General features: G+C 43.6%; 1 protein-coding gene across 1 annotated transcript; it reads left to right on the top strand.

Moving 5' to 3' along the window:
- The first annotated feature begins 5,008 nt into the window (after positions 1-5,008).
- On the top strand, positions 5,009-10,384 carry LOC121005777 (zinc finger protein OZF-like). The gene is made up of 3 exons (XM_040438543.1): positions 5,009-5,347; positions 7,873-9,153; positions 10,206-10,384. Exons 1-3 carry the CDS (start codon positions 5,218-5,220, stop codon positions 10,382-10,384), a joined length of 1,590 nt encoding a protein of 529 aa, XP_040294477.1. The 5' UTR covers positions 5,009-5,217.
- The last annotated feature ends 4,765 nt before the right edge of the window (positions 10,385-15,149 follow it).

Raw genomic sequence — 15,149 nt, 5'->3', positions numbered from 1 at the left:
TTTGGAGGGTGACATGGGACTAGGACAGTCAACTCCAAAATGATCATTAATGAGACACTTTCCCCTGATTTCCGCGTCTTTCCACCACTGATTTATAATGCTGTGTGTCTCTACCTGACCTGTATCTACTGAATTATACTGATTTATAATGCTGTGTGTCTCTGCCTGACCTGTATCTACTGAATTATTCTGATTTATAATGCTGTGACATGCGCTTCTTTGAAACGACCAGTGTCCAGAACGAGGAATCGCGCTCACACACGGAGCATCATTTCTGCCCAGAACACGCTCCGAAACGGGCCTAAGAGATTTATACAGAAGAAACTTAATGGGGCGGATTTACTCATCCAAAAGATCTGCCAGTTTGATCACCGTGGCCCTGGCTGACTATCCTGTCTAACCTGACACCACCTGTCCTTTGGTTTACTTTGTGACAAAATTTTGTGCCAAAATTTTAGTGCTCCTCTTATGTTTTCATAAAATATATATATATATACACTGCTCAAAAAAATAAAGGGAACACAAAAATAACACATCCTAGATCTGAATTAATTAAATATTCTTCTGAAATACTTTGTTCTTTACATAGTTGAATGTGCTGACAACAAAATCACACAAAAATAAAAAAATGGAAATCAAATTTTTTAACCAATGGAGGTCTGGATTTGGAGTCACACTCAAAATTAAAGTGGAAAAACACACTACAGGCTGATCCAAATTTGATGTAATGTCCTTAAAACAAGTCAAAATGAGGCTCAGTAGTGCGTGTGGCCTCCACGTGCCTGTATGACCTCCCTACAACGCCTGTGCATGCTCCTGATGAGGTGGCGGACGGTCTCCTGAGGGATCTCCTACCAGACCTGGACTAAAGCATCTGCCAACTCCTGGACAGTCTGTGGTGCAACGTGACGTTGGTGGATAGAGCGAGACATGATGTCCCAGATGTGCTCAATTGGATTCAGGTCTGGGGAACGGGCGGGCCAGTCCATAGCATCAATGCCTTCGTCTTGCTGGAACTGCTGACACACTCCAGCCACATGAGGTCTAGCATTGTCTTGCATTAGGAGGAACTCAGGGCCAATCGCACCAGCATATGGTCTCACAAGGGGTCTGAGGAGCTCATCTCGGTACCTAATGGCAGTCAGGCTACCTCTGGTGAGCACACGGAGGGCTGTGCGGCCCTCCAAAGAAATGCCACCCCACACCATTACTGACCCAATGCCAAACCGGTCATTCTGGAGGATGTTGCAGGCAGCAGAACATTCTCCACGGCGTCTCCAGACTCTGTCACGTCTGTCACATGTGCTCAGTGTGAACCTGCTTTCATCTGTGAAGAGCACAGGGCGCCAGTGGCGAATTTGCCAATCTTGGTGTTCTCTGGAAAATGCCAAACGTCCTGCACGGTGTTGGGCTGTAAGCACAACCCCCACCTGTGGACGTCGGGCCCTCATATCACCCTCATGGAGTCTGTTTCTGACCGTTTGAGCAGACACATGCACATTTGTGGCCTGCTGGAGGTCATTTTGCAGGGCTCTGGCAGTGCTCCTCCTGTTCCTCCTTGCACAAAGGCGGAGGTAGCGGTCCTGCTGCTGGGTTGTTGCCCTCCTACGGCCTCCTCCACGTACTGGCCTGTCTCCTGGTAGCGCCTCCATGCTCTGGACACTACGCTAACAGACACAGCAAACCTTCTTGCCACAGCTCGCATTGATGTGCCATCCTGGATAAGCTGCACTACCTGAGCCACTTGTGTGGGTTGTAGACTCCGTCTCATGCTACCACTAGAGTGAAAGCACCGCCAGCAGGAAGCATAGGAGCTGAGAAGTGGTCTGTGGTCACCACCTGCAGAACCACTCCTTTATTGGGGGTGTCTTGCTAATTGCCTATAATTTCCACCTGTTGTCTATCCCATTTGCACAACAGCATGTGAAATTGATTGTCACTCAGTGTTGCTTCCTAAGTGGACAGTTTGATTTCACAGAAGTGTCATTGACTTGGAGTTACATTGTGTTGTTTAAGTGTTCCCTTTATTTTTTTGAGCAGTGTATATATCAATTTTAGCATATGTTACTGCTGCAGCAGCATTATGCATTAAGCAATCTTTAGTTTTTTCACATACCACTGTTTTCCTTCAGTTTTTCCTTTAGTTATGGCTGTTTAAACATTTACAATATGAGGACCTTCTCAAGATGGCTCCTCTGCCAGTTCTCTGAGGCCAAAACTGCTTTCCCTCACTTCCCATACACACTTGCTGTAGCCAGTAGCTCCCTGCCAGCCAATCAGATTGGATTAATGAGAGACACGCCCCCTCACTCTGAAGCCTAATGCAGGCATGCAGTGTGAAGGACCGCCCCTCCGTCTATCTGTCTTCTTAGCCAGAGACAGACAAGCCCTAGCATCTGTCTTTTAAGGGAGCAGTGGAAAGGGACAGAGGACATTAATGAAAACTGTTATTATAAGGTAATTACAGATCTTTTGACAATCATTGACAGACTAACTCAGGTATACATGCCTAGCTCTAATAAACTAGCAGATAAAAAAAAAATAACAGTTACACTTCAAACCTTCACCATGAGGTCGCACCCATTTTCCACAATGCCATTTTTTGTAAATATGATGAGATCTGCCAAAATGAGTCCTAAATGCAACAGATTTTGGTGCCAATTACGCCAGAATTCACACCCAACATAGGAAATGTAGGCCGTGGTTTATGTGATTAGATTGCCCAGCAGTCAAAAAAAGTGTCAGCTGAATGTGTGTTAAAGAGGTTCTGCAGTTCTTTTTAACTGATGATCTATCCTCTGTCTAGATCATCAACATCTGATCGGCGGGGGTCCGACACCCAGGACTCCCCCGATCATCTGTTTGAAACAGATGATCGGCGAGGGTCCCGGGTGTCAGACCCCCACTGATAAGATTCTGATGGTCTATCCAGAGGATAGATCATCAGTTGAAAAGAACTGCAGAACCCCATTAAATCCCTCTCCGTTCCTGTGCTGATGCTTCCATGGATCCCATCAGTTTCATTACATCGCTGCAGTGACGACATTGATTACATAGATGATGTCAGTATGTATGATCACCACAAAGACGGGACCGACACCTCGTTATTGTGGAGTCCTGAGATGTAGACACATTGACCACTATCAGGGTCTATTCACTGCTGATATGTCCTCTTATTAGTACCAGTAATTTAATTTCCATGGGATTTTGTAGGATTTTACATCGTCTCATCTTCTTTCCATTCAGATTCCTACAATATAGGATCTGCTCAGTGGATATCTTCTATATAAGATCCTTCTCCTGATTGACCCGTCAAGGATGGATAGGGACAGAGACAAGATGGCGGAGAGTATAATAAATCTCACCCTAGAGATCCTCTTCCGGCTTACTGGAGAGGTGAGAGATTCTGATGATGTCACATTACATCATCTTATCTATGTTACTAACAGATGGACATGGCTGGAGAGGTGAGGGACTCTGGAAGTGTATGGAGTGATATTTATTACTGTGTCTCTCCATAACCAGGACTACACAGTGGTGAAGAAGACCTCTAGTGAGCCCTGTCAGTACCCTGTGTCTGAAGATTGGGGAAGAACCCTGAGCCAAATCACAGGGCCTCCACCTCACCCCCTGATACATGAGGAAATCAATAGAGAGAAGATCCTAGAACTCACCAACAAGATGATTGAGCTGCTGACTGGAGAGGTGACACTGCTGGGAATGCTGGGACATTATACAGGAACGCTATGAAGGGATCTGGGTGATGACTGTACCATTGTGTTGTCAGGTTCCTATAAGGTGTCAGGATGTCACCGTCTATTTCTCCATGGAGGAGTGGGAGTATTTAGAAGGACACATAGATCTGTACAAGGACGTCATGATAGAGGATTACCGGCCCCTCACATCACCAGGTAATAGATATGACTAAATCCACACGTCCTCTCATTATCTGTATGTAAGGAATGAACTCAGTCAATGAATGTGTTTCCTACAGTTAGATCCAGTAAGATAACAACACCGGAGAGATGTCCCACTCCTTTTCTTCCACAGGATAGTTCAGAAGAACATCACAATGTCCCACAGGATGATGATCAGGTAGATGGAGATAATGTCTCATGAAATGTTCTCTGTGATCTGTAGAAAGGCTGTGAAGATCTTGTGTTCAGTCCTGTAACATGTTTTTGTTATGGTGGTGCTCCATGTCTACTGCCATCCCCACATCTGGGATGGACACGGGCATTGTATCACACACCCTACCACTGTCTGGTGGCCAAGCCATGATGATCCTTTCCTGCCACCCAGTAACAGGGCTGGCCATTTGAATTTTTTGTCCCTCAGTGGAGGCTGCAGCCATCATCTGGCTGCCAGGCCTCCTTAACTGACCCATAAGGTGCGTGAGCACCCTGGCTCTTAAAGGGCCAGTGCACATGTACTCCACTCTTCACCAGCCAATGGCTGAAAACCTGTGGATACTTAAGGCACCTTTCCCAAGGCTTCTCTAGCTTGGTAGATCCTGCAAAGGTGCTATAATCTGTTTGTCTGTGTACTGACATCTGCCTGATTATTGGATTCTGAATCTCTGCTGCCTGTCCTGACTCGTGCCTGTTTACCATTCTGACCCTGTGCTGCCTGCCCTGACCTTTGGACTGATTATCAGATTAGCATGAACTCTGCCTACCTTGACCTCTATATATGCCAGAATGCCTTGACCTCTGCCTGCCATTGACCATGAGCTTTTCCTGATCTCTCTGTGCTGTGCACTTGTGTCTCTAACCCCCATGGGTCAGCAGCCAACCACAACGGGACTATTCCAAGAGGTATCAGCTTGTTGGCTCCCCTGCAGCAAATGCTAGATCCCTATAAAGGGTGAAAAGCAGAGGACTGCTAGGATATGTCCTTCAGGACAAGCCCAAAGTCAAACCAGTTGGTTGGCATGATTGATCTAAGTCCACTGTCTGTAACAGTTTTATCCTTGTATAATGAGAAAGGTGGAGATGGAAGGATTACAGCTGACCATAGACATCACATGTTGTCTGGATCGTCTCACAATTTTCTGACTATGGATACTGATGTTTGGAACAAACAGGTTGGAGTTGTACAGGAGACCTGCAGATATTTGGGTCAGATAACTCCTGCTGTCATGTCAGTTTTGGTTGTCATTCTAATTACTGATGTTTTCTGGTCATATAAAACCTTCAACATGACTTCAACTGTCTGATGACTTTTACAATATTTCTTTCACAGCTTGTGAATCCAGGTGAAGATCTGAACATTATATATGTTACAGAGACATATGTGAGGGGTGATGAGCAGATTATAGAGGACATTCCTACAGATATCCGCCCAGGTGAGTAGTAACCACTAAATAAAACAGAGAAGACTCTACTCATTTTCTTAAGCTCAGTTTTTTTAGTATTTTAGATGATAAAACTTGCTGATCATTTATATTATTGACATGAATATGGATATAAAATATACCTATGTAAGCAAGGCCTGTTCCATTATCATCTGCTATAAGTACTTTAGAATTATTTTCCAATTTTTCAACTAAGGAACCATTAATTCCTTCAAAATAAGCCTAGTTCACATGTCAGTGTTTGGTAATCTGCAGTGACTGTCAGCCAAAACCCCATGCAGGTCAACAACACAGAAGTGGTGGAAATCTTTCCATTATACCTTATCTCTGTGTAGGCTCCATTCCTGGTTTAACTAAATCCATGGGCGGTTAGCCTAATGGCCAAATATTTTCTGTGTAGAATATTCTTTTTCTGTAGCTCGATCTAGGTGATCTACCATGGAACTGAGGACGGCAAACATGTTTTGCGAATTATACTATTGCCTATTCTTTTGTATGCCCCATTTTCAGATATCCCAGTGCCCCCATAGTAGTGATGGCAGCCACAATTATTATTCATAAGGCCAGTATATATGCTAGGCTATTTGTATAAGCAGTTATTGATGTTATTTTTCTATGTAGATGGTTTAGCCAATACTAGGAATACATTATGAAGGCAGGAAAAGTCTAAAGAACTTTTTTATACAAAGAAATTTAAAAAAAAATTAGATACTAGCCTTACACTTGCTCTAAAGCCATGACTTCTTTGAGACAATACTGCTCCTCCTCTCTGCCCTGTTTTATGGCAAAGTGCATGCAGCCATCAAGAAGTGTGTGACACAGACACCACCTAATAGCACTGACTCACAGGTCCTTACATTAATCTCCACTAGCAAAAGGACCCGGCTTTGCAAGGGTATATTTAATCTACTTCATTTAATGTTTGTGTGTGTCGTTAAAAGTTATCAACAGTATCCCCCATAACAGTGACCCCTACTGCACCCTGCTCCTTTAACAATGAACTCCACAGTCCCCAACCCCTTAACATTGACCCCCCCCCACAGTGACCCGCCACTTTAAAATGGGACCTCCACAGCAGTCCTGCCCTTTCACTTTGACCTTCACAGCAGCCCGCCCCTTGACAGTGACCTCCTCAGGGGCCTGACCCCTTAACAGTGACCTCCTCAGGGGCCTGACCCCTTAACAGTGACCTCCACAATACCCCGCTCCCTTAACGGTGGACTCACACTACCATGCTGCCTTAACAGTGACCTCCACAGTGTCCCCCCCTTTAACAGTAACATCACAGTGAACGCCTCTTTAACAGTGACCTCCACAGCGCCTTGCCCCTTTAATGCTTGGGCTACACGACGACATGTGTCGCGTGCCATTTTGGCTCAGCAATTTTTATAATGATAGTGTTGCACTGCGACATGTCACATACTGTGACACGACAGTCGCAGAAAATCTATCCCAGATGGATTTTTCTGAGAATTTCACGTCGCAGTCGCAGCATGTCACATGTCGCAGTGCACTATCATTATAAAAATTGTCACTCAACACATGTAGCAGTAAAATTATGCCCTATGTGTCGTGTAGCCCTAGCCTAAAGCTGACCTACAGCAGTGAAGAAAAATGACTTTGTTATTATGGAAACCTGGAGTAAAACTGTGTGTATGTGGAGACTAAGGGCCTGCGAGCTTCTATTGGCTGATAAGGGACATGTGACCGTGTGTATGGCAGTTGGGATATGAAGAGAGAGACTTGCAGGCTTGTATTGGCTAATGCAGGTCACTATTAAGGCAGCATGGTACTGTGAAGTCACCGTTATGGGAGCGGGATACTGTGGAGGTCACTGTCAAGGGGCGGGTTGTTGTGAAAGTCAAAGTTAAGGGGAATATCTCAGGAATGGTACGTCCTAGAGAGCTGAGACCTTCCCAGACACCTGATGTACCTGTGTTCCAAATTTGGTGAAGATCGGTCTAGTCGTTTGGTCGCGCATAAAGAACCTGTGTTCTTTCCCAGATAGTAAGTGATATGTGTACCAAGTTTAGTAGAAATTGATTGATGATTTTTTGAGTTACAGAGAAATATGTGTGTAGCAAAAACAGTTGAAGCATACAAACTCCTCGCAGCTGCTGTGTAGGGGCGTATGACCCCCACTAGCAAGGGACGTGCATACGAAGTTTAATTGAAATCGATTGTTGCGTTTTATATATATAGATTGAGCCTTTGACTAGAAAAGAGTGGTGGTAGACACATTGAAACCTATGAAGATGCTGTCTTCAACCCAAAAGTAGGAAACTACAAGAGAACAGCCTGATGGCCTAACGTCATGATCTACTGGTCCTTGCTCGGAGGTCTACTGATAGATAATGATCTGTTTTGCCATTAATATCTCAGTCGACAATTACATTTTGCTCCATGCTTTACAAATTTGAAAGGACATTTTCTACAGATATATTCTAAAATATAATAACAATATCATTCTAAAGTTATATTATTCAAAATTGTAAAGTATGTTTTCTTTTTGACAGATGACTGTAACAGGAACTCAGAAGAACATCTGGTGTCTTCACATTTTAAAGCAGATGATCATGTTATCACACAAGATACCTATGAAAAATATGCCATTATCACAGATGTACCCTCTGATATTCACAGCAAAAATCCATCATCTGATGCTATGAAACAAGCGGAGGAGAAGCCATTTTCATGTTCGGAATGTGGGAAATGTTTTGCTTGGAAATCAGATTTCGTTAGGCATAAGAAAAATCATACAGGGGAGAAGCCGTTTTCATGTTTATATTGCGGAAAATGTTATAACCAGAAATCAGATCTTGTTGTACATCAGAGATGCCACACTGGGTCGATGCTATTTAGATGTACAGAATATAATAAATGTTTCAACCAGAAATCAGATCTTGTTAGACATCAGAGAATTCACACAGGGGAGAAGCCATTTTCATGCCCAGAATGTGGGAAATGTTTTACTCAAAAATCAAGTCTTGATTACCATCAGAGAAGTCACACAGGAGAGAAGCCATTTTCATGTTCAGAATGTGGGAAGTGTTTTACATTGAAGTCAAATCTTCTTAAACATGAGAGACGTCACACAGGGGACAAGCCGTTTTCATGTTCAGAATGTGGGAAAAATTATAGTTCTAAATCGGCTCTTCTCATTCATCAGAGAATTCACACAGGGGAGAAGCCATTTTCATGTTCAGAATGTGGGAAGTGTTTTACGTTGAAGTCACATCTTCTTAGACATGAGAGACGTCACATAGGGGACAAGCCGTTTTCATGCCCAGAATGTGGGAAAAATTATAGTTCTAAATCAGCTCTTCTCATTCATCAGAGAAGTCACACAGGGGAGAAGCCATTTTCATGTTCAGAATGTGGGAAGTGTTTTACATTGAAGTCAAATCTTCTTAAACATGAGAGACATCACACAGGGGACAAGCCGTTTTCATGTTCAGAATGTGGGAAAAAATATATTTCTAAATCAGCTCTTCTCATTCATCAGATAATTCACACAGGGGAGAAGCCATTTTCATGTTTAGAATGTGGGAAATGTTTTAACAAGAAATCAAATCTTGTTACACATAAAAGAATTCACACAAGGGAGAAGCCATTCCTCTGTTCAGAATGTGGGAAATGTTTTAACAGGAAATTACATCTCGTTACACATCAGATAATTCACACAGGAGAGAAGCCATATTCATGTTCAGAATGTGGGAAATGTTTTACAAACAGATCAAGTCTTTTGATACATAGGCATATTCACACAGGGGTGAAACCATATTCATGTTCTGAATGTAGGAAATGTTTTATCCAGAAGTCAGCGCTTGTAATGCATCAAAGGACTCACAGAGGGGAGAAGCCATTTTCATGTTTAGAATGTGGGAAATGTTTTACTTGCAAATCAAATTTTGCTAGACATCAGAGGACTCACACAGGGGAGAAGCCATACTCATGTTCTGAATGTAGGAAATGTTTTACCCAGAAGTCAACGCTTGTTACGCATCAAAGAACTCACACAGGGGAGAAGCCATTTTCATGTTTAGAATGTGGGAAATGTTTTATTTGCAAATCAGATTTTGTTAGACATCAGAGGAGTCACACAGGGGAGAAGCCATATTCATGTTCAGAATGTGGGAAATGTTTTAACAGGAAATCAAATCTTATTACACATCAGATAATTCACACAGGGGAGAAGCCATATTCATGTTCTTAATGCGGGTAATGTTTTAACTAGAAATCAAATTTTGTTAGACCAAGAGAATGTACACAAGGGAAAGGCCATTTTATGTCCTGAATGTGGGAAATGTTTACCCACAAATCCAATTTTTTTCAACATCAAAGAACTCACACAGGGGAGAACCATTTTCTTTCGGTAAGCTAATGAAAAATATCACTTACAGTCAAAGTAAAGTCATGTCACACAAGAGAATGGGGAAATCAGTTAAGATTCATAAATTATGATTATGAAATGTATGTAATTACCAATCAATGTCTATTATCCAAAAAGCAAATAGTATCCAGATAATAAATATTAAAACTTGTTTCCAATTATTAAAAATATTTGCTTTAAACCTTGTATAGTTTTGCTTGAATTTATCTTTTGTTATTTGTTTCATGTGTAAGGTTTACTCTCTCTGCCTGGTACGGCGATGACAGACTTCTCATCAAACAGGGGGTTTTCAATCTGAAATGGTGTTTTATTGGTCACATAGCACATCAAGTCTGGCGTCACTTGGCACGGTGAAGTCGCAGCTTCACATCACAACGTGTTACATTAACACAAAACAATAAATCCTTGCACGGCTAGGCGCTCACTATACAGATGTTTTCCCTAATTCACCTCTAGGTCAGTGTTCACACTGCTGTATTGAGCTTCACTTAGCCATGCGTTTGGACTGTGACCAATGCAACTCATTGGGGTCTCGGTCCACCAATCCTCCCGATTCTGACCACGAGATGCCCCTCTTCTCCAGGCATCACCGGACCCTCCAAACTAAGGCCTTTCTCAGCTTTGTGGCCCCCTAGCCCTCCTAGATGGGACCACACAGAGCCTCTGCAGGCTTCCTTCTCTCCTCCCACAAACACACACTGAGGATTGCTTTTTCCCTCAGTGATTATTGCAGCTGGCCAGGGAAATACTTGTACTGGACTGTGGGTGTGGACTGAGAGACTTCCACTATCTCACTGTCTCCCAGTCCGAAGAAATCCAGCTCATATAACTTAAACAAACTATCTCCTACAAGCTTGCTGAACCAAAACACATCTCTGGATTTCTGCTACCTCACCCAACTGAACTGGAAACCAGGTGAGATTTACACCTCCTACACACCTCTACTGTACACTTTCCCACACATGTTATATACACTGCTCAAAAAAATAAAGGGAACACATAAACCTCTCATGCTCTGTGGTGCTGCTGTCACAGAGGATTTGTAGAAACCTTATTACCGGTAAGATTAAAGGCGTTGTTTCATCTGGGACTATAATGGCATATCGCTAGGATATGCCCTCAAAATCATATAGGTGCTGGTCCCACCTCTGAAACCTGCACCAATCTCTAAAACGGGTCCTTGAAAGTGAAGGAGAGTGTGTGCTCGCCTATTTTCGGAAGTCCCTTAGAAATGAATTGGGAGCAGACTGCGCAAGTGCGGCCACCGCTCCGCTCACTTCTATGGGACTGCTGGAAATAGCTGAGCCAGAGCTCGGATAGTTTCTTGACTCCCATAGAAATAAATGGAGGGCAAGAGGCCACGCATGCTCTGCTGCCCTCTGCTTAATTTGGGGGTCCCGTTCTGGAGCAAAGTGCTGGCCCCAGAGGTGGGAACGCGTAACAGCGGCTGCTGTGCGCCACTGTTCCCCTGCTTACTACCACGGTCCTGGGCCCCGTGTTTAGCGGTGATCTGGTGCCAGTGTTTCCTTTCTGCCCTGGCCACAGCATGCTTGCTGCTTGTTTCCTGCAGCATTTCCTTAAGGGCCGGCGCGCGTCACTTCCTGTGTTTTATGGGTTGGATCATGTGACCTTGCCAACCAATCCTAGCCCTCCTGTACATATATTCCCAGATGCCTCAGGGTCAAGGTGCTTGTGTCCTGCTAAGTTTCCTGATATCCGTTTGTGTTCCTGATTCGTACTTGTGTTACTGGATTCTGCTACCCGTTTGATTCCTGCCTGCTTGCCTTGACTCTCCTGTTGCCGATCTTGATTGCCTGACCTGTACATAAGCCAGCTACCCTGACCTATTGCCCGTCTGACTTCACCTCTGCCTCATCCTTTGGTCCTGCACTGTTACTCCTGGTAGCAACTCAGCCTGCTGACAACGCCTGTACCTCTGGTACCTTTCTCAGGTACCTCCTGGTCCGCCTGGACCAGCTGCCTCGTGTGCCTATCCTCCTCAAGATCTAGCGACCTGGTGTTCCCCTTACAAAAGTCTATCCCCACCATCAGGGGTACTGTGAAGATCGAGGGGTTCACTTGGACAACGCTCTTAGAGGAGGTAGGGCACGTGGCACAGTGGGCTCACACCCGCTGGTTCGTGACAGTACACTGAGGCCATGGACCCTGCTGGTCATCCCAAGCCTGTCGTTCAGGAATTGTTACATGAAGTCAGAGCGAACGTCAGGATGTTATGATGCAGTTTATGCATATGTTGCTGCTCGTCTGGATGCCATCTCTACTCCAGCTACTGCAGGGTCACCAGTCACTGCTACTCCTGCAATTCCCACACCGTCGAATCCGGATTTGTGTGCTGCTGGTGTGCAACTCCCTCTGCCATCACGCTATGGTGGAGATCCAAAAATCTGTTGTGGATATCTGAACCAGTGTCTGATCCACTTTGAGTTGCATAGGCAGAATTTTCCCACTGAGCAGTCCAAGGTTGCCTTTATTGTGTCCCTACTGTCTGATAAGTAATGTTAGGTGCGAATATTGGAATCGCGAATACTGGCACTTTGAGAATTCACGAATATTTAGAATATAGTGATATATATTCGTAATTTTGAATATTCTAGATTTTATTTTCATCAGTAACCTCCCTTCTTGCTTGTGGGCCAATGAGAAGGCTGCAATGTCTTTGTCTGAGCATAGCAACATCCCTAGCAACCAATAGGAAAGTTGCCTACCCCTTACTACATATGAACCTCCCCAGGAGCCATTTTCTACAGTTTTTTAAAGTTCATTGCTGTGCTCTGTGCTTTCCACTCATTACATTTGATAGATAGTTAGATAGCTTATATATATAATACAGATAGTTAGTGGGAGGAAGTCAGTGTAGGTTATATCCTGATAGTGCGCAAATATATTGGAGCACTCTATCTGCATATAAAGCTATTCTAATGTTCTGCCGTGCCATCCATTTTCTCCAGTCTCAGGAAACTTCTAGCAGCTTGGAAAATGTAGCAAAAGTGACCCACGCCTGTATTTCGCGAGCCTTAAGCGAATATTACCATTTCAAATGCAGACAGAATAGTGGTGGCACTACAAATCCCAAAGTTCCTGGATCTGGATCTGAGACACAAGTACAGTACAGACCAAAAGTTTGGACACACTTTCTCATTCAAAGAGTTTTCTTTATTTTCATGACTATGAAAATTGTAGATTCACACTGAAGGCATCAACATTATGAATTAACACATGTGGAATTATATACATAACAAACAAGTGTGAAACAACTGAAAATATGTCATATTCTAGGTTCTTCAAAGTAGCCACCTTTTGCTTTGATTACTGCTTTGCACACTCTTGGCATTCTCTTGATGAGCTTCAAGAGGTAGTCCCCTGAAATGGTTTTCACTTCACAGGTGTGCCCTGTCAGGTTTAATAAGTGGGATTTCTTGCCTTATAAATGGGGTTGGGACCATCAGTTGCGTTGAGGAGAAGTCAGGTGGATACACAGCTGATAGTCCTACTGAATAGACTGTTAGAATTTGTATTATGGCAAGAAAAAAGCAGCTAAGTAAAGAAAAACGAGTGGCCATCATTACTTTAAGAAATGAAGGTCAGTCAGTCAGCCGAAAAATTGGGAAAACTTTGAAAGTAAGGGCTATTTGACCATGAAGGAGAGTTATGGGGTGCTGCACCAGATGACCTGGCCTCCACAGTCACCGGACCTGAACCCAATCGAGATGGTTTGGGTTGAGCTGGACAGCAGAGTGAAGGCAAAAGGGCCAACAAGTGCTAAGCATCTCTGGGAACTCCTTCAAGACTGTTGGAAGACCATTTCAGGTGACTACCTCTTGAAGCTCATCAAGAGAATGCCAAGAGTGTGCAAAGCAGTAATCAAAGCAAAAGGTGGCTACTTTGAAGAACCTAGAATATGACATATTTTCAGTTGTTTCACACTTGTTTGTTATGTATATAATTCCACATGTGTTAATTCATAGTTTTGATGCCTTCATAGTCATGAAAATAAAGAAAACTCTTTAATTGAGAAGGTGTGTCCAAACTTTTGGTCTGTACTGTATATTCGGGTGATGACTGAGAAGCAGCAACAAGTGGTGCTCAGCCATAAAGATAAAGATATGAATGGCGGCACTCACCTAACGTTGCAAAATGTCCTTTTATTTCAGCAGAGAGGAGGGATACAAAACATAAAACAATCGCAAGTTACATGGCGACAGCCATTTCGCGTTCTCCACGCTTTATCTGGCCATGTTTGACTGACTCACAAGGAGTGACTTCATTTTTATGCACTCAGGCAGCACCTGTGGTACTACTAAGTGCACTAATTGTGGTGTCTGCATCATGGAGTGGGCGTAACTGCACCCTGGTGTGTCAGCCAAACAGAAACATAGTAACACATATAATTAAAAGCAATAATCAGAGCAGTCGTATTTATGGATATCACAAAAAAATGTATGTCCTGGCGGCGATAGCCGAGGAACCCTGTAATGTCGACAGTGACAATTTAATCATTAATCTATCGGGCCATGGTTTATCACCAGAATGTGAACAATTATTACAGCGTGGTCTGGGCTTTAGTCTGGTTGAGGGCTCCAGTATTACCGACTTTGAGATAGATTTATTCAAAGCCGTCAGAAAATTTAATCTAAAGCGGATATACGGTAATCCACATGATAGTGGTGCCTACAACCAGACTAAAGAGGGTGAATGTCCCGCTTCCATTGGACCGTTTGGGTTCAGTACCCATGCTAACTTTAGTGAATCTGAAATATCCTGTTTGGAGTTATGGACTGACATGAATATACAAAAGACAGGTGATACTGTTACACCTCAGGGGTTTACAGGTGGCGTTAGTTCAACTTTTTGTCCCCCCTTGCCCGCCGGCAGCCAACTAGATGTCTTCCAACAGAAAGTATTAGAGGGGGTCAGGGCTTTAATTTACCCCAGAGTGAGCAAAAACATTACACCACAGGAAGAAAAAGTATTGGTTTGGCTTCAATCCCAAAAATACATCATAGTGAAGCCGGCGGACAAGGGGGGAAACATTGTTTTGCTAAGCAAGGAGTATTATATCTCCGAGGCACTTAGGCAACTGAATGATACCTCCACTTATGAGAAGTTACAGGGAGACCCTACATTCAAAATCCAGAAACTGTTAAGGAGTTTCCTTTATACTCATGTTACCAGAGACATGCTCTCTAGAGGTAAGGCAGAGAAACTTTTCCCAATACATCCTAGGAAACCGACATGGTATTTTCTCCCTAAGGTTCCTAAGTCGCTGACCCACCCCCCTGGGAGACCCATTGTCTCGGAGGTTGGGTCGGCGACTGAACCCTTGTCACGATACATTGATTGGTTACTCCAACCACTAGTGCAGAAGGTCCCTTCACATCT

Source organism: Bufo bufo, chromosome 6, assembly GCF_905171765.1.
Source record: "Bufo bufo chromosome 6, aBufBuf1.1, whole genome shotgun sequence".
Lineage (NCBI taxonomy): Eukaryota > Metazoa > Chordata > Amphibia > Anura > Bufonidae > Bufo > Bufo bufo.
This window is presented reverse-complemented; position numbering and strand designations above follow the sequence as displayed.

Bases quoted from the DNA above. Each gene is read 5' to 3' on its own strand.
- LOC121005777 (XM_040438543.1), top strand. From the start codon at position 5,218: ATGACTTTTACAATATTTCTTTCACAGCTTGTGAATCCAGGTGAAGAT. The intron at 5,348-7,872 runs GTGAGTAGTAAC...TCTTTTTGACAG, and splicing joins TCCTACAGATATCCGCCCAG to ATGACTGTAACAGGAACTCA. The intron at 9,154-10,205 runs GTAGGAAATGTT...ATTCACCTCTAG, and splicing joins ACCATATTCATGTTCTGAAT to GTCAGTGTTCACACTGCTGT.